Source organism: Porites lutea, chromosome 5, assembly GCF_958299795.1.
Source record: "Porites lutea chromosome 5, jaPorLute2.1, whole genome shotgun sequence".
Lineage (NCBI taxonomy): Eukaryota > Metazoa > Cnidaria > Anthozoa > Scleractinia > Poritidae > Porites > Porites lutea.
The window spans coordinates 2,752,432-2,772,730 of record NC_133205.1 but is presented as its reverse complement, the minus strand read 5'-3'; the positions used below and the strand labels follow the sequence as shown (position 1 = coordinate 2,772,730).

General features: G+C 37.7%; 1 protein-coding gene across 1 annotated transcript in view; it reads right to left on the bottom strand.

Moving 5' to 3' along the window:
• The window catches only part of LOC140936827 (uncharacterized), a 34,155-nt gene that overhangs the window by 7,735 nt on the left and 6,121 nt on the right, over positions 1 to 20,299 (bottom strand). Inside the window, exons 2-5 of the mRNA XM_073386326.1 lie at positions 3,098 to 3,603; positions 2,628 to 2,736; positions 2,166 to 2,282; positions 1,119 to 1,250 (exon numbers count right to left, since the gene is read on the bottom strand). Coding sequence (XP_073242427.1) covers positions 1,119 to 1,250; positions 2,166 to 2,282; positions 2,628 to 2,736; positions 3,098 to 3,591 — 852 coding nt within the window. The 5' untranslated portion in view covers positions 3,592 to 3,603. The remainder of the gene's footprint in view (positions 1 to 1,118; positions 1,251 to 2,165; positions 2,283 to 2,627; positions 2,737 to 3,097; positions 3,604 to 20,299) is intronic.

The following is a 20,299-nucleotide window of genomic DNA, read 5'->3' as shown; positions in this document are numbered from 1 at the left end:
GGAGGGTGTTATCCACAGAGGCCGAAGGCCGAGGTTGATAACACCCCCCGAGATCTGCTTAATTCTTCATATCCTACGAAAGCCGAATTCGTTAATTGCTTTATTATTCATTCAAAATAATTCCTAGTTTAAAAACATAGCTAAAACATGCTTACCTGCATCGATGTTAAGTTTGTCTTCGATAGTGTACGTTTAGGTTTGTTTTGTTCAGCTCCGCAAATATTCTCCAAATAGCTTATGTCGCCCTCCGAGTTGTCTTTATGTTTTTAGCAATTATTTCATCTAGTTCCAGCTGTAGTTCTTAATTACTCTTGAAACGAGTGAAGTGTCCGCCATTTGAATTTTCACAACAAAAACAACTCAACCTCGTTCCCAGGTCTTCTCGGTTAACGGTGCATTAACCTGTAGAAGGCTGCGTTTTTGACGTCATTTCCTCGTTAAACACAAAATTCTTCCAAATTTGGTCATCAGTAACTGGTTATGGTAAATTATGCGTGTGCTTTTAGCCAATCAGAATTGGGGAAATATTTTGAATGAATAATAATTAGCTTTATTTGACATAGATATTGTGTTCAACTACTGAGTGCGTATTAACTGAAAGAGGTAAAAAGACATCCCTTCTCCTTTCTTTATCTGATTTTACCTTTCAATATTACCCGATGTTGGCCCGTGATGTTAACGAAATATTTTTTTGAATATCTTTTTCTTTTCAGGATCCCTCCAGATCAGGAGCCCATAATGGGAATTTTTCTTTCTTAGTTGACCTCATCGTCTACTTCTTGTCGCAAGGAATTGATCGAGAAGGCAGGATTATCGAAAGATCGTTTTCGCTGCTTTTTCAGCATCCGCACGTGAGAAACTAACTAATTAAAAGAGAACGCAGACCCTTACTCGGTTGTTACTTATGACGCGTAACAATGAACATATAGCTATTTTTTTTGGAGTACAAAAACAATAGCAACACTTGTAAATTACACTTGAAAAAGTTTTATAAAATTAATTGGCCCTACTAATGTGTGAGTTTTAGCTCCATCTTAGGTATCGTTAAATTGACAAGGTCTCCTTTTACTGACAAATTAGACCTCAATATAGTACTATTTGCTCGTGTTTCAACGTACACTGTGAGGTGAACGTAAAACAGAAAGATTGGAACTAAAGGTAGAGTAATCCATTTCATTCAACTCACCATCAACTTGTTCGGAGACCATTGAATAAGCAGACTGGCTAGCCTGAAATAATCCTTCACCGTTCTAGCCAAAGATAAAAACGATTTATTCATGTCAAAAAATTGCCACCGCTGTGAAACTCTTCTTGAGACAATTCATGGTCGACGTGGAAAAAACTCTCAGATATTTACACTTGCCGACATGCAAGAGTAGGTATTTGATTAATTGGTACAAACTTTAAGTCTATAAGGTATGGTGATATTTTCTAACAAAGAGAGATGGGCATCCTGGGGAGACGTGTCAAAGTGGACACTTTTTTATTACCAAGTGCGACACGGCTTTGTGGCGAATTGCGACATGTGATCGGACTTAGTTTCAGGTAATATAAAGTGCGACGATTACTACAAATTGCAACAGCACTAGGTATTTAACAATTATTCCTCGAGCCCGAATGGGCTCTGAGCGAATAACCGAATGGGCTATTGACTCAGAGGCCATGAGGGCGAGAGGAATATTTTTTTTAGTAAAATCCAACTAGTTGGTCAAAAATATCGAGACAAAACAACTTTAGCTAGCAACACGCGATTCAGCCGCCATTGTTTTGGTTTTCAAAGCCGGCGCTTTACGCTACTAGTGGGCTATCACATATAGCCTAGAATTAGCTCAACCAGAGAGATTATTCTCTCTTGTGTTGATACATACATATCAGCCAAACCTTGCAAGAACATCAACGTCATAATTTAGCAGGCAAAGTCCATATAATACTGGACTAAAGGTGATGTTCTTAGGAACGATTCGCAACAACGATTTTCAGCGCAAAACGGCGAGCGTTGCAATCAAACAATGTTGCATTCATTCGAAACAATATCGCAACAAGGTTACAACAACGCATTCTTACGATAAAAATCGTGGTTGCGAATCGTCCATGGCCAGGGGCTTAAAGGAAGATGGCTAGTCGTCGAGGACAGAGTAACCGATATCTTATGTTGCTTCATATACCACTGGATCCTTGAGTGTGCTGACCTTTCTTAGAGGACGTACGGCTGGTTCGTTTGTTCCAATATAAAAAATGACTGTAAAAGCTACTCCTGTACCAGTGACAATCCATACAAGATACTGCGTCGAAAGGGAAAGAAATATAAACATTTGAAAATAACTAAAATACGATTTTTTAAACTTAAATATAGTTTTATTTGAATTTAAACTTTTATTGCTGATACATACCTAAGAATACTCTAGGAAAAAGTTTTTAGCTTGTTTAAAAAACGAATTACACATGCTCCACTATATAGCTAGTTATCAAAAGGCATGCAGGCACCATAAAAAACTTGCGTTTGTTTGGGCGCGGGAGCAATATGGTATTACGAATTTAATCTCATCATCATCATCATTAATCCAATCAGTTAGGTTGCTTTGTTCATTAATGCAACTTCCATATCGTCACTTTATTTCGGTACCTACCGCAAACTGTTTTACACTTTCCGGCCCCAGATCGTCTCCGCCATCCTGACCAAGCAGTCCCCAGGCAACCACATAAACGTATATTCCCGTAACGAAACTAAGGACTGTCCTATATGAGAAAAAAAAAAAGGAAAAAAAAAAGAAACAAAAGGTCGACTCTAACGGCATAAAATCAGGATGAGGATATCTTTATTCCTATACAGTACCATGTCTTGAACTGAACTTAATCACTGATGTTATTGTAACCCGTCAAATCAGGTGCCTGCATTTCATATTCAAAGCGTAAAATAAAAAAAAGGTTTGAAAAATAAAAAAGGCAGAGGCAAAAACGTGCACCCTTCAGTTTTTGCTGCGTTGATTAACAATATATACACTCCCAACCACTAGTGAGATCACATTCAGTCAGAGAACAGAATAAAAAAATCAGAGTCAAGAAATTATGAACAAAAAAATAGTGTTATTGCTGTAACCTTATAGCACTTAACGCTGCGCCTTCTTGCACTGTCCCAGCTGCAGTGAAGGTGATGGAAAGATGATTGATCTCCAGAATGTTGTATGCCGCACTTATAATAACCATGATGCAATAATAGTAAAAAGGTTGCAACCAACTGACACCCTGATAATCGTTGCATACCAAACACCGATTGAACAGAAGAGGAAGTCCACCGGCCATCATAACCGTTCCCACTAAGTGCCACGACTTCCTTCGACCCAGCTTTTTGGAAATAAATGGAATTCGCACCCGGTCGCCCAAGAAACCAGTTATTGGAGAGGTAAAGGCGTCAGTCGTTTGTCCAATAAGCATAGCCAATCCGGCTTGGGATGCCGATAAACCAATCACTTGCATCAAAAATATAATGGAAAAAGAAATGTACATTTGGCGGAAAACTTCGTTGAGAACGATCCCGAAGCCACAGGAAAAGCGCTGTTTGATGTTTAACTTCGATTTTTGTTGGTTCTCCATCTCTGAATTCAACTGTAAAATATTAAGATATAAATGAATTTTCTTCCAGTGCATAAGAGTGCCGCAAGGATTAGCTGACTGTGTAAAATGAGGAGCTTCGATAGATGATGTTTAACCAAAACCAAACAGAGGACAAATAGATATGAATATGAAGTTAATCATGTTCAGGCGGAAGTTGAGCAAGGGTAATGATCCATTGTAATATATAACACCTTCTATGCAGGCTGAACTTATTTAACCGCCAAAGTATTTCAATGCAAAAATCGACCTCAAAAATGATCAGAAAATGAGGACTGAATTAATTTAACAAAGAAATCCTGGATGGTAGGCGGCAAGCATTTTGAGGTGTCATACTTTCGGGTCAGTTTGCATTAGATATTTATAAAACTTGACATCACTAAATGAAGTTTGATAAATCGACCTGTGAAGAAGTATTTTTGTTTTAATGTCGAAAAGTATTAAAATTGCAATTATTTTTTCTGTGACATCGGTAAAAAGATTACCTTTGATGATATCGAGCGCGTACCGAGAGCTGTTGATAATAAACCATAATTACTCCAGTCGCAATTCGATACGAAATATCCAGGTAATATAAGATCAAATACATAAGCGTACGGGCCGGGGGACGAGGGGGGCTGCAGCCCCCCCCTAAATTTTGGGCAACTCAGATTTTTTGGGCAGCAAGAGAAAATTTGGGCAAAGCCAGTTTTCAAAGATGTTTCCACGTTTTTTTTATTAGTTTGAAGAGATAAATATTTTCTATCTTAATCTGAAAAAAATCCATAATAATCCGGCGTAATAAAACCAGTTACATTCTCTCGAGACAGTGGTTGCCTAGCACGTGATGAGTTTCTGGTTATTAGGGAAGGGTATCATTTGTTGATTTACATATTTATAGATTTTTGTTGTTGAGCGCTGTACTGCACTGCACTGCACTAAGTGGAATGGGCTCTTTCTAGTTGTGAATTGATTAGAATAAACTTCCGTATATCTTTCTAGAATCATCTCCGCTCGTAGAACAGTGTGTGGCAGATAGCATCAGCAACAGTGGGTCTGAAAATGAAGAATACTCAGCTCGAATTACGAGAATTGAATATTAATTTTTTTAAAAAAAATCTATCGAGCAAAAATTTATTTAAGTAGACCGAAATGTTTACAAAACCGCTAACAAGAGCGCCTCAATACATACCAATGAAATCCTTCTCTCTAGCGATCGGTCGGAGCTATCTTCATGATCTTTTTCACACACGTTTTTAAAAAGATTGAGGCTACTATGGGGTGAAATTGCACGTCAAAAGAGCTTCGTTTTCTACAGATAACGGCCAAACGTCAAGATTTTTTTTACCATATTTCTAACGATAAAAACTTCATCCCAAAATATCCCGGTAACACTCTTACAGACTCCGTTTTAACTTCACCAACATAGAGGCAACTATTTGGGGAAAAAGCTCCCGTGAACGATTTTGTAGGAATTAGTTGCCAGTGCGGAGAAATATTGTTGCAAGTAAAATAGGCAATGGCGTCATTTCGTTGCTATGACAACTCCGATGTCATTAAAACCCTACTCATGACAAATTTTCATCTTAATCTAATAAAACTGTGGTGGCAATTTTTCCAAATGTTTGTATATTGCGACGTAGTTATGCTCGAAATTGGGAGGTATTGGCCCTGAAAAACTAGTACAGTATCGAGCCACCTTCATATGCCAGCAAGGCCTATGTTGTTGCATCGTATGGCCCTCGTTTCTTTTCTACTGTTTCATACAAATTTGTGCAATTTGCGAGAATTTTTTGGGCAAATGGTTTACTGCCCCCCTGGCAAAAAATTGCCCGTACGCCAATGATCAAATAGCATCCTTAAGACATGTAATTGAAATAGAATTGAAACTTGCCACAACGTTTGATGATTGAGTTTCGCCGGAATGCACAACGGTAACGTCCTCGGATGTTATAACTAAGAAAACCTAGCCACCTAGAAAATTTTTTCGTACTTGATTGGGTCGCTGATATTTACGTTGTGGAGCAGAAGTATTTACTGGTAAATATCCCTCAATTGAGCGTGTTACAAGACTGAAACACTATTGCTTATAATAATTAATTAAGACTTAAATTTGTGTGGGTTCATGTCCTTTCATCAACGTTAACACATGTGATTCGGATTTCTTAAAACAACCATCTGAAGTTTTTCTTACTAGTTGAAGAATGCTTCTCAATACCTGTTTTAAAAGATCTTTAGTTAATGGCTCGTTCTAGCGACTATTTCAAAAAGCGTTCAAGAATTTTAAAACTGATTTTTAAGTTTTCCACATTTCAGAAACAAAGTAAAATAAATTCTTGGCTCGGTGTCAGACTAAGAACTAAGTTTAAACGAAGAGCGGTTGAATTATATCTGCCTCCTGGAGGTTCCGCACCACAAACCTCATTTTTAATTAAGGTGTCTCGATACAGTTTTTCAGAGGCCATACCGATATTTTACAATCGCCTTAAAAGTGTTTTTTTCCTTGTCCGATCGCTATAAAATTTTTACCATCAATTAGCTATGGATTAAAATTTGTCAAAATGCAGTTTTAAGTAAAATCGATATTACTATGAAAACAATAAACAAAAAACTTTGAAACTGATAAAAGCCGAATTTTGTGTGATCTAGACCAGCTACTTAAAATCCAACACAAGGAACTTTAAGTTTGGTGTTTAGTAAACAATATCCGTACGAAGTAAAAGATTCTGTATGTTTGAATTAGACTAAAACGAAAATATATTTCAAACCTTAAATTTTCAATAGCCGTTGTCGTCGTCGTCGCTAGTTAAGCTCCCTATTCCCTTCATTAGAGGGTGCTAATGAGGGTATCCAATTCTTAGCAAGAGACTATAAAGGGGACAGAGAGGCCATCCCCCATATACACCCTATTCCATAGGTAATTCGTCTCGAGTTATTTTTAGAATCGGGATGAAGTTACCTCGCGCGAGGCGTGGTTGTTTCGTGGAGGTTTCGCATGACCAAACGCCGTGCAAAACATGTCGGGCGAGAGGCAATGAAAGCGTAAAAAGATCGAGATTATTCCTTAATATTGAAGCGAAATGAGTCGGCGCTCACCTGGGAAAAAGGAATCGCTGGATTCTTTGACAACCCGTGAAATCAGTTTAACTCGAAGTTGTCGTAACCTCAGTGCTTTAATAAAATGAGAAATTTCGCCGGTCTATTGAAACCGGTCGTTTGTCCAATTTAGGGAGTTTAAGATCCAACGACGCGGACGACAACTAGAACGTCAAAAAAACAATAGGTTTAATTAGCAAAACAACAACTTCGCACGTGCAACACACTTTTTTGTTCATTTCTTTCCCGTTTTTGCACGACTACGACGTGAAAATGCCTAATTTCGCGTTTTATGGAGGACGTAAATAAGCAACGACGAAATTTTATTTCTTCTTTCTGAGCTTGAATATGGTCCCTTGAAATTCAGCTTTAGGAGGGTTCACCTACAATTGACAAAGTAAGTGGGCAGGAATAATCGCTATAAAGACTGAAAAAAAAATAAACATCAAACCAGAAATTGCTCTCTTCAAACTGTAAATTATAAATGATCCTGAGAGAATATTCAGTGTGTTAAGGATTTCCCTGCTCTACTGTTAGCTCTATACAAGAGAGGAAGGGCGATTCTTTTTTAATTTCGGTTTCGCTGACACAGCTTTCGCAGAAATCTCGCTGTAGTCGTTTTCGTCGACAAAAGGAATAGCAAAATCGCTCTCCGCGTCTTCCCCCATTTTGTTCCGCGTCAATTCGTGGAGGACGCGTGGCCCTAGCGTGGGTCGTCCACGCGGAATACATTCGCGCTATGTGATTGGCTGTTGTCCAATCCCCCTTGGGTTCTGCGGTTCTAAAAATAACTCGAGACGAATTACCTATGGAATAGGGTGTATATGGGGGATGGCTTCTCTGTCCCCTTTATAATCTCTTGATTCTTAGTTAACTACTAATTTTTCGGCCAAACTATTTTTTTGGCCAATTCTCAGTTAACTACTAATTTTGGTTAGCTATTAACTTTCACTTTCCTACAGCAAATTAATCTGTCTTAACCCGAATTTTCTTTTCTTTTTTTGCACGGCAATCACTTTTGAGGGTAGGCCCTACTTAAATCAAGGTATAAATTTACAAGAATTCACATAAACTCCGCTACTAATACAATTTAACATAGGCACGTTACACGTGCATGAGCTATTTTGAATGCTTCAGTGTAACTTTACTGCTTCAGTGTAACCTTACCAAGAGTGATGAATCTATCTTTTTCGTCCTAAATGTAGACTGGGTTTTTGTGCGAAATTGAGTATTGCCGTACATAAACAAAAACGCGAAACGCTCAGCTGCGTCGATCCTCATGCTATATATTCACTTTCCTATGTCTTTCCCTGTTACATTTGGTGCAAGTTAAACAAATTGCTAAAGTAAAATATATGTCTACTCACCAAACGTTGACTGGAAGGACAACTCTAAGGTTTCCTCGGAGTTTCTTAGGTTTCCTCGGAGTTTCTTTTATCATTGTGGTATATGGTTGCATCATCACAATTCACGAGGTTTTCACGTGCGATTCTACCCAGTGAAACAGTGTTTAACTCCGACAACTTATTTCTTCACGTTTTAAAAGCTATTGCGTCTTAAAAGACAAGAGCCTTTTTTAAGGCATTGGTTACAAAACGAAACAGGTCTTCATACGTACGTTCAAGTTACTATTATTATTGTGAAAAGCCAATCTGCATGAGATGTACAGTCACACAACTGGCACGTGAAAATGTTGGACTTTGCCCCCTTCGTGGTTCCTACGTGAGGGAATTCGAGTTATCACACAGTAATCAAGTAAACAGAATTATAAAAATAACTCATACACACAATTTGCACGTGAAGATGTTGGTCTTTGGCCCTTTTACAATTCGTACTTTAAAAAAACGCAAATTGTTTACTGCAAAATTTTCTCAAACGATTTTAAGAAATCACCTCGGCTTTACAACATCTGCAATTAAATTATGCTTCATGTATCGTCAAGATTGATAGCCTAACTTTTTTTTAACTTCCAAGAAAATTATCAAACTGCGGAAATATATTTCTGCTCATATCATGTTACTCTACTCAATAAAGCAGTATCTAATTATTGTGTCAACTAGCTTCTTCCAATTTTATTTACGCATCTTTACTAAATAAAATAAGTTTCAATAACTATGATGCTTAGTATGCAGGAAGGATGTATCATGTTCTTCACTTATTATTCTTTTTTTGTTTGTTTTTTTTTGCTGGAACGAAAAAGGTCTGTTGAACTTTGTAAGCGAGAGAATAATATTTCTACAGCTTGTTTACAGGATTAACAATACTCAGTACAGCTTTAAAAAAAATAAGCTGCCTTTCAAACTTCTAAAACCACATTTTATAGACTGCATACTTTCGAGTTAAAGTCCATATCTAAATGTCAATTATTGCTTCACTGGAAGAGCTTTGAAAATATATGATCTTTTATACTCTACCTTGAAGCAGGTGAAACACAACTCATAAATACGTGCCTTGTACCGTTCTCGATAGCCGAATTTGGTCAGAAATGTCTTGAAGTAGCATCCACACTAAAATATGAACCCTTAAACAGTTGCATCACTGTACACAGCGTTTGAATCATGAAGATATTTAATATAATGTTTCCAAACACCCGTAGCCGTAATAAAAGACGAAAAAATTGTGAAGAATCAAGATGGCGGTCTTAAAGTGCCCTTGTTCGACCTTTGGCAATATCATTTTTAAGTAGATGCCAAGATCTCATTGGTTCCTAAGCATCAACTCATAGTACCTTCAACCTTATTGGCTCTTGCAACAAACATCCGAACATACAAAGTTACAAAGATACAAAGCCACAAAGATACATACGCTCACACCACTGACATATGAGCTATTTTTTCAAAATAGCTCAATAAGTAATTGAAAATATGGAAGAGAACATAATCATCTAACTGAAGTAGCAAAAATGGGTAAACAATAGCTATTAAGACCCCTACTTAAAAGATTTTTGCCTTTAGTACAAATTAGATCCAAGTCGTTAATAACCATCAATATGACACTAGCCTCATAGATCCAGACGCACCAGTGATGATCTCGTACTGATCTTCCCGAACTGGTCATGCATTTCCTACCATAAACTACTTCAAAGTCACCTTCTTCTTCACTTTCATTATCTGAATCAGTCACGTACTTATCTGGTTGAAATTACTGCATGTGTTCCGTATCTTGTTGTTGGCCTAAGTTTCAATCCATTTTCAATCCTTGAAATCCATTGCAACAAAAAACGGGAAACAATATCAGTGCCAAGATACTGGTCTCAAATAACAAACCTGGACCATTATTTTTGGAATTCAATCGATGCAAAAAAAGTTTTAGCTTTATCAAATAGCATGACATAGTCCCATGATGCTGGTGGTAAGGATACCGCTTTATCTTGGGTTGATTCACTTCTTATAGTTTGTTGGCAAAAAGGTGGAAAGTTCTCTATCCAGTCCACCCCCTTCCCAAGTTCATCTTCTTTTGTCATTGTTTACACTGATGGGAGAGACATAGTTGAGAGTGCTAACAAAGGCATGAAAGTATATTTGACATGGGACAATTTGACTTTTCGTGAATGTAGCCCACTTCGAATTCGTAGTTCGTTTAAGCGATTCCGTCCCTCTATTTCCAAACTCTTGGGCGTAGTTCAAAGCACTAAATGTTTTGTGTTGAATGAAGTGAGAAACTTGTACCTCGATACAGACTTTGTCGACATCCTCGTTCGCGTCCCTTAGTGTTACATTTTTGGCCTATTTCAAAAGCGTCATAAAGATATCCAAAGGTTTCAGGAAAAGAAACTGTTTCAGAAAGATTGGTTTAAACGCGAGCTAATTTCTTCGAGCCATCAGAAATTCTTTTTGGCCAGATCCAATGCTACGAGTCACAGCTTTTTTCTTTGGTAATCATGATGTGTAACTTTACGTCCTCCTGAGTACGTGACAACAGTATTTCCTTATCCGAACACAGAAATCTTGTTAATATTAGAATTACGAATTATTCGTTGAGTTATCTACAACCAGCTCTATGATCGAAGGACGCTTTCTGTTTGCCGGGTACTGCTCTGGTGCCTTTTGCACATAATAATATCAGTTACTGTGCACCGGGCTATCAGCGGGACAGAAAATAGTCAGAAAATAGCATTTCTGTTTGCAAAACTTTTTTGCTTTCATTAACATCAGCGATCGTATTCAGTAGAATTAATAGAATGTCACTTAACTGTTAACTTTTCATTTCTCAATTAATTAGCCAATTATCAGTTAACTCCTGTTTTTTTTGGCCAAATATCAGTTAAGTGCCAACCCCATTGGCATCCTCTCAGTAGGACGGCCGTTGATCAACGAGGCACGCAACGCGTGTTACCTATTTCGCTTTTTATATTATAGTAAAAACGATAATGCGCAGTCTTTAATTCTTTACGTGGAAACCATCTAGCATGCTACCTTAGAATCTATACCAAGTTTGGATAAAAAAAGACAAAAGCATGTCTTTGTTCATAAAACTTTTCTGTATTTTGTTCGGGAAAGTCTCGTTTGTTTTTCATGACAACAAACGACTACTTTTGTACTCCTTGCCATATAAAATTGCAATATTTTGTGACCACTGATTGACTTACTGGCATCTGGTATTCCCGATACTGCTTCTCAACCAGATGATTTAAATAGAACCGATTTAAATTTTTATTTTCGCCCGGTAAACGTAGGATACATTCCCAACCTTATTTCCAATCTTAAACCCTAAGTAAGTTGTTGGCCAGATAATATTTCTAGTAGACTCTTAAAGCTTTGTACTCCTTATATCTCAGACTCTATATGTGATATTATTAATCATGTGCTGGAGACTGGAATATTTCCCGATGATTGGAAAAAGGAAAAAGTACATCCTATTTTTAAGTCCGATGAAAGAAATATCCCAAGCAACTATCGACCGATATCTATTCTACCTGCCATATCGAAAATTATAGAAAGGGTCATGCACACTCAGCTGTTAGAGTAGTTTCGCAAGCAGGTAATCTTTTAACTGAGTCTTAATCTGCCTTCAGACCTAATCATTCAACCTCTACAGCTTTATTAAGTGCAGTAAACCATTGGCTTGCCAACATGGATGCTGGTAAACTTAATGGTAGTGTATTAAGTGACTTAAAGAAAGCCCTCGACACTGTTGACCATAACATCTTACTACGTATAAGCTGTGTTGTTATGGCAATGCTGTTCAGTTGCTTCAATCATATTTGACTGACAGAACACAGAGATGTCTTATCCACAGAACAATATGCATTCCCCAGGGCTCTATACTTTGACCACTATTGTTCATAATTTATATATACTTGGATTTTTGAAAACCGGGTTAGCAAAAATATCAACTCATTCTACTTGGCAATTTAAAATGATAAAACTCATTTAAAGGCCGATCAAAAGCCTTTATCTGACTCCAGGCAGTAAGTTAATGGTCCGTAGAAGTATTCCAACGACTCCAAATTTAAAATGACGCAAATTTTAGAACATTTATTCAATAAACTGACTTTGCGAAGTTTCAAACCGGTGTCATTTCAGTCTAGAAATTTTTGAGTTGACTGAGTGATTTGCAGCGAAAGAGTGCCTGGTTAAGGCTGACATAACAACTCAAATAGTTGGGAAAACAGTGTTTTTTTCGCGGTTCGATAAACGACAGGATTCGGCATCGAATAGACAACAAACTGATTGAAAACTTAGTGCACAAATTATTACTTTCTTATCTGCAAAAATCGGACCATAGTTTAATGCCATTAGAGCCCGCTGAATACTAGACCTAGATCCAATTTTCCTGAGTCGAGAGTCGCTTTTCCAAGGTACAATGAGCTAAGCTAAACACCGACGAAACAATATTAATGGCTGGCACAGAATATTTTGGCCAAACTTCAAACAAGCGATCACATACCTGTCAGCACCATGCGGAAATCACACAATCACATACTCTCGCGGCACTGATAAGACTATCCACAAATGCGCATAATCTTCTCACGTTTAACATAAGCGAAATATTATCGAATAAATCGGAATAACTCAGCCTATTGCCAAATAAACACCTCTGGACTTTTCTCTTACACTCGTCGTACTCAAGTTCCCGGATGTAGAGTCACACGGTCGGCGGATCACCTTAGGAGTCAAATGAATTAGAGGAGAGCAAATTAAAATTGCAGGTGAACTTTGACCCGGGTACACTGTACGAATTGTAAAAGGGCCAAAGACCAACATCTTAACGTGCAAATTGTGTGCAAGAGTTATTTTTATAATTCTGTTTACTAGTTTACTGTGTGATAACTCGAATACCCTCACGTACGAACCACGAAAGGGGCAAAGTACAACACTTTCACGTGCCAGCTGTGTGACTGTACATCTCATGCAGATTGGCTTTTCACAATGATAAATAGTAACTTGGACGTATGAAGACCTGTTTCGTTTTGTAACCAATGCCTTAAAAAAGGCCCTTGTCTTTTAGGAAGCAATAGCTTTTAAAACATGAAGAAATAAGTTGTCGGAGTTAAAGATTGTTTCACTGAGTAGAATAGCATGTGAAAACCTCGTGAATTATGATGATGCAACCATCTACCACAATGATAAAAATCCTGCAGGTATTTCGTAACTATTCAGTATTCAATGAGTCACATTTTGGCTTAAGAAACTCCGAGGAAACCTTAGAGTTTTCCTTCTAATCAACGTTTGGTGAGTAGAAATTCATTTACTGTAACAATTTGTTTAACTTGCACCAAATGTAACAGGGAAAGACATAGGAAAGTGAATATATAGCATGAGGATCGACGCAGCTGAGCGTTTCGCGTTTTCATTTATGTAGCGCAATACCCAATTTCGCACAAAAACCAAATCTACATTTAGGATGAAAAAGAAAGATTCATCACTCTTGGTAAGGCTACTCCGAAGTATTATAGTTACACTGAAGCATTCAAAATAGCTCATGCACGTTTAACGTGCCTATGTTGTTTGTATGTCGTTACGTTCGTAGTTTTCCTTATCCTATCCGAAGAGAAAGAGTGGCTGGCAAGGTTTCCAATCAAAGGTTTGTGAACTCGTGTCTGGCAAACTCACTTAGTGTTAAAATATACACTGTTATACGCATCTATAACTTCATCTGCGCTTAACGAGTGTCTTCTGGTCCATAACTTTCATAACAACAGCTCCACAGAATGTCACTGATAACACGTAACGCAAAAGAGTATCGAAGTATGACTGCACAATTAATGTCACATAATTTACCTATTATAAGCGGTCCCTTCGGGATTTTTTGTGTTTTAGGTCATTCTAACCATTTCGTATTTGCGGGCGCAAACAATAGAAACGTCATCATTACCTACCGATTCCTCGCGGCCCCTGTTCAAGCAAATCGTGATTTTTCCTATATTGACTGTATGACTGTATATTTCAACTGTGAGTACTTTCATTAATATACGCGCGATTTTACTAGAGTGCCTCCTCGGAATTTCGCCTTCTGGACGAAATGCCTGCGGGGGCAACAACTATATAGCGCTCATGTATACGATATTTTCCCCAAGGATGACGTAAAATTTATATTACATTCAAATTTATGATTGAGAAAAAAATCAATCAGCGGGCTTAAAACTATAAACTTAACGTTTCTTTTGTTCATGATCGTGACTTGCTTGCGACCACGTTCAGTACAGTCCACAGATCGACATAAACGAAAAATCATGCAGCTTTGCCTTTGGCACGTTTAGCTCTACCACAGTCAGCTAAAAATTGGTATAAAATTTCACAACACAGTATTACAGGTACCTATCTCTCAGCCTTTTGTTTTTGTTTGTGCTTTCCCATAACGTCTGTTTTTTAGTAGAAAAGAAAAATCCAACAAACAACAAACTTCAAACTGGTCTGATCGAAGAGGTGGCGAGATTTCACTCGAATGCCGGAGATGAATGAAAAAGGCACCCACCGCGTCCTTGCACGTCATTACTTTAGTGACAACTGATTGGTACGGTTCTGACAGTTCCTGACTTATTTCTAAAAAATTAATAAAGATTATCGAAACCATGAAATTGTTCTCAGCGAAACTACTAGGACCAAATTAGGCTCTAGGAGACTGTGAATTTCTTTTTTTCTTTTTAGTTAAACTGTTGAACGTAGACGTTTATTTTCAATTGTGAACCAGGAGGACAAGGAACGCTCAAGAAAAGGTTCACCCCTGGTGCACCTTTTCCAGTCCTATGCCAGGTCAAAAAACTCGCATAAAATCGCTTTCGATTTTTTAAAGTTCAGCGAAGCAAGTGAACACCAGAGAGAATCAAACATATCCAGAGATCGAAGTTATTCATAACAATTCAATTCATACCTTAAAAAGGTTGCGCTGTGTTCCCTTGAAAACCCCCAAATTTTGTGATCCTCCCAGCCGCTCAGTAAGCAAGGGTTCCCTCGCTATTATAGAATGTTAATCATGCGACCGTGGCCTCGACCTTTCATATGGAGCTCGTGAACTATTGTTTTGACATCAGATATGCTGATATTATGTCGTCACATTCAGGTATATACCCTAGGGAGGCTTTCCATATATGGTTTTTCTTTCGAGCGAGTAGCTCAATTTAATCTGGAGTGGATCTTTAGTTAGCCTGTGCCAGGCTCTCAGATAGTATGGTGCGGACGTATTAAAACGAGCTCGCATTTCGTTTTACTGAACGACTTTTCGCCACCATCTCGGAGCCTGGAACAGGCTAATCTTTAGTAAGTTGGATTCCGGATTCCAATCTTTAGTAGGATTCCGGATTCCTATACCTATTCCGGATTCCAAAGCCCAGGATTCCGGATTCCAAGAGCAAAAAATTCCTGGATTCCGGAATCCGGATTCCCTTACATTGGGCGAAATAATTTGTGGGGTTCTAACTATGATCTCCAACTACCGCTACCTAAAACAAATTTTCTTAAGCGCTCCTTTTCTTATCGGGGTGCAATGGCTTGGAACCAACTGTCAAATCAAACACGTGAGATGGGGGATCTTACTAGCCTTAACCTCGCGATATCCTAGGATATAATTTTTTATTATGTTTTTATCTTATTTCTTTAATGACTCATTTCTTGTTATGATATTGTATTTCAAATTATCATTATTTTTTGCTAGTATTATTAGTCTTGCTTACAATACAAACTAGATAGTCACGTTTATGAGAGTCGATAGGAACAGATAAAATTGTCAATTCTTGTGCTAATTATTGTTAGTCTATCCCCAGACGACGATCGAATAGTATCCCATGATGCATTTTTCCAGAAGCATCACGCAATATCGCAGTCAAGGCAGATTCCATCGTGAAATAAGGTCGTTTTCTCGTCGGCTTTTTTCTCATTTGTGTTCCAGTAAAAGTAAGAAAATTGCATTATTTTGTTATTTGACATGATTTCTCCGATTTGCAATGGCTTAAGAGCGAAGTTTCCACATAGAAACATTTATTTTCATTGTTTCACTTAGTCTTCACATCACGAAGTGTTTAGTAACCCACAACAAGGTCGTGAATATTCACGAATTTTTGGATTATATGTTGAAGTCTTCCAAATGTGGACCTCACGCCAGCAAAATGAAGTCCTGAATATTGTATAGGCTGAGAAGTACTCAGAAGTACCCACATTTTGAAGCCTTTTTTATCGAGCAAAGATGGCTGAAATTTCGTATCTTTTATCAAATTTCAACGCCACGCGTGATTTTATATTTGTTATATGTGTAAAGCGTGCTGAAGGCTACAATCTGTTGGGGGCTTTCGAGAGCGCTTTATTCAAAGTGGTTATTTTTAAAGGAATTTGACTATATTCATTTTAATTTGAACAAGGAGCGGTGAATAATGCCGTATGTTTCAGTGTGATAGGAACCCAAACAAAGGCCCCTCGCAGTATGCAAGCGGCACAACGCTAAACAAGCCTGCTCAGAAACTGAAAAAAATATGTCAGAAACTTTCTTTATTCAAAAGATTAAAGATCAGTATCCTGGCCAGGAAATTTCCTTGAAGATTGCTTGAGTCAGTACCGGGTAGATTGTGCATCAGAGGATTGTTTGTCGCATCGATAGGTTAAATCTTATTTGTAACAGTTTGTAACAGTCTGCAGTTGTAAATTGAGCTCCTTTGAGCGCGATACCGAAATAAATCCTCCTTTGGCAATTACCTTCACAGTGAGCGGCTGTTTTGTTGGAGCCTTTTTGTTAGATCAGTCAAGGTTTAGGTTCTCCTAATAAACCTTTCAGTTGCCTAGGCTCATACTCTGTGTTTGTAGCTGCGACTGAACGCACTCAAGCAGTTCTCGACAGATCAGCGAAACACATGTAACCCTTCAAAGTAACGCTGAAATTCTCCTTTAAAGCACAATGAATATAAGCTAACTCGATATTCTCAAAAGCAGAAGCTGCTGAACCGAAACATGTTTGGAAACCATACACATCGAACACTGCGATGCATGCTCATTACGTACACGTACACAGTGATAATGTAACATGAAACGAGTTGCATCATGGGATACTATTCGATCGTCGTCTGGTTAATCCCCTAGTCTTAATTTTTATAACTGGTAATTATCACACGGCATGTCTGAAAACCAGCTTGCTGAGCCATTTACCTTGTTTAAATAAAGTTGATTGATTGATTGTCCTCAAAACAACGCAACACGATTCGTTAAAAGTAAATTGGCAATAGTTTTTTTGTGGTTTGATTTTAAACGCCAGCTCGCTACCAACATCCCTCAGGCAATAGATAATGGAGAGATTTTCAGAAACAGCTAACTAAAGATCATTTCTTATGGATAAAACTGGCGTGAATCTTATGATTTCCGTGTAGTTATAATGAACAGTAAACGACAGCTAAAGGGAAACTTGGTCACGTGGTACAGATTCACGTTTGTCGTTTGCCGCGAACGTGACTCTTAATCTCTCTGATAAGAACGTTAGCCACTCAGACGGCAGAATTCGTGGGCATGGTAGTATATATAACGTTATTGGATAAGGACTGCCGGAGACTGAAAACATGATTACTGGATAACAAATCATAATCTTTATCATTAGAAGCCTGTGCTAAAGCTTCAGTCATTACAGTCGAGTCATCTCTGCACTCTGGCATGTGTAATAAGCAGTGAATTCACACATGAGGTAGTTAGTATATATTTTCTACCAGCTCAGTGTCATTGAATTTGGTGCAAGTGTCTTCGAAGCAATTTTATCCATTCAAAAATCTTTCAATCTGATCGAATACAGAGAGCTTATTGTAAAACACTCAATATTCATCAGATTCATAAATGGAATATTGGTAGGTACGCTTGACCTGGCGAGACTATGATGAAAACATGGGTTTCAAAGGGACAAGATTGCACTGAATTACTTAATTTATATTAACTAAAAATATAGATTTGTATACTTTTTATCAGCAAATGAAGAGGTCCTCGGATCAAACTAAAAACGATCAAATATTAAGAAGTAACTGAATTCTCGGCGAAATTAATCATGATAATTAATGATGGTTAAATTTACGGCACTTTCACCTCGTTAAACACGCTACAACATATTAGTTAGTGAAAATTTAAAGGTTTTTTGGGAAAGCTTAAGCATAGGATAAGCATGAATGAATGAATGACACTTTATTGCATAATTAAAGTCAGATTGTAGTCTCCCTTATGGCCTTATGAAACGTAAATACAATAATTACTAAAGCACTAAAATCTTTAAAACTGAATATTAAAGTACTAAGGTTAATTTTAAAGCGTAAGCTTAAAGCATAAGCATAAGTCGACCCGCTTGCTATGCTTGTTTGCGTGTTCTTGTTCGGGCCGAGGGCAAATAAGTGTACTTGCTGACTGCATCATGAACTCGAAATTCTTCTTTTTAGGAATAAAAACTCCACAAGCTGTTGAAGCTAGGTAAGTCGTTAGTGATTTGTGAGGATTCCGATAGTGTTAGGGATTACGTAATCACACCTCGAGTCAAGTAATAATGTATTAAAAAAGATTGCGGTCACATGTTGATCGATTGTCAACCGATTAACTCACTAAGTTTACGATTTGCTGGCACTCGAGATGTAGAAAAGACTCTTGTTTAATCAAGCTTTTTTTTATGAAAAAGAAACATTGAAAAGTAATTGTAAAGTTTCTGGAAAGTTCAAACAATTGGTTTTATTTTAACACTTCTCCTAGGGCCCAATTGAGTCGGGTTAGCGACAGGAATTTCACATTTAATAAAATTAATTGTCCATGGATTAAATACATCTTTGCACCTATAAATTGCTGTGGATTTCGCGGAAACGTATTTTTTCTGTTTTCAATGCAAGGAAATGAAGCAAAAACTTCTTCTAGCGCTTAACCAAAACTTTCCCCGAACACGCACAAGTAAGCCTGCTCGCGGGCTAAACCGATGAGGAAAGGGGTGTGATAGTCTGACAGAAATTTGCGACTAATACCTTTAAGGAGGGTATTAGTTAAGTCCGGTATTTCTACCCACTCTGATCTTTAAGGAATAATAATATTACAAACTTAGCATTTTGTGTTGGTCATTTAAACAAGAAATATTCATGGCCAAAAAAACTGGCTACCTGACTTACCCCTTAGGGGCCTGTTCTTCAACGAAAGCCAGTCTAATCTGACGGTTATAGGTAAAAAACTTTGGGTCGGTTATTTAAACGAAGTCTCACTTAGACCGCGGTTTTGGAAATCTTTGGATGTCCAGATCTCTTCCTTTCTCGATTATTTTAAGAAGATAAATGCTGTTATAGTCTAAGCCATATTCTTTTGTGAAATTGTTCACGATAGATGGTGCTTACATTAAAGCGTTCGGCAAACTGAAAATGTCATTGTCTAGACTGTGGTTTTGTGAAACACTGGCTAAACTTAGTTTAGATAACTGGTCCTTTGAATTTTATCCCTCTGAAGCCAATCAGAAAACTTCGTTATTTACAGAAACCCTCTTGACGTCCTAAGGGCCGAACTGCGGCGACAAAGGCAGGTCATTTTATGAAAAGATTGGATAGGAAATGTTTAATGAACTTTTCATGTGGTTTCGCATGCATGTGCTTTTTTCTTCATTAGTAATCCCGGTCGAAAGGCCTTTTTTTAACCAATTATCTTACCCTTGTAGGCCCCGAAGCTTTGTTTTCAGTAAAAAGGAAAGTAATGTAAGAGGCTTCAACAGTCTATAATCTGATTTGAACTCGCGTGGAATTTTTGTTTGTTACTAAATTTCGTGCTTTTGAGGCTGTATAGCTGAATGAATTCTTGCAAATGCAACGCCACGTGAATCTGGGGTCAAGCCTTAGCAAATGATAATCTCAGTATCTAAACGTAAATCAACTGTTGACTATAATATCTTAACAAAGGATAATTGTAACAATCCCTTTTGACTCAGCAAACTTTCTACCGATGGGGTGAAATAAAGTGTTGTTGTTGTTACCGAGTTATTTCAAACCAGCTTGGAAATAGTCGCGTGGTCATCTCTTTCGTTAATAAAACGGTAGACTGCGAACGGTAAATGGTAAACGTAAGGCTTCTATTGATCACTGAGCCGTGATCACTAAAATATGAACAAATAAGATCTGAAAACAGTTCATGAATTAAAACTGTAATTAGAGGGATTAAGAATCACGTTTACGCTAGCTTAAATCAGATCTTCGGCATGGGCCGGG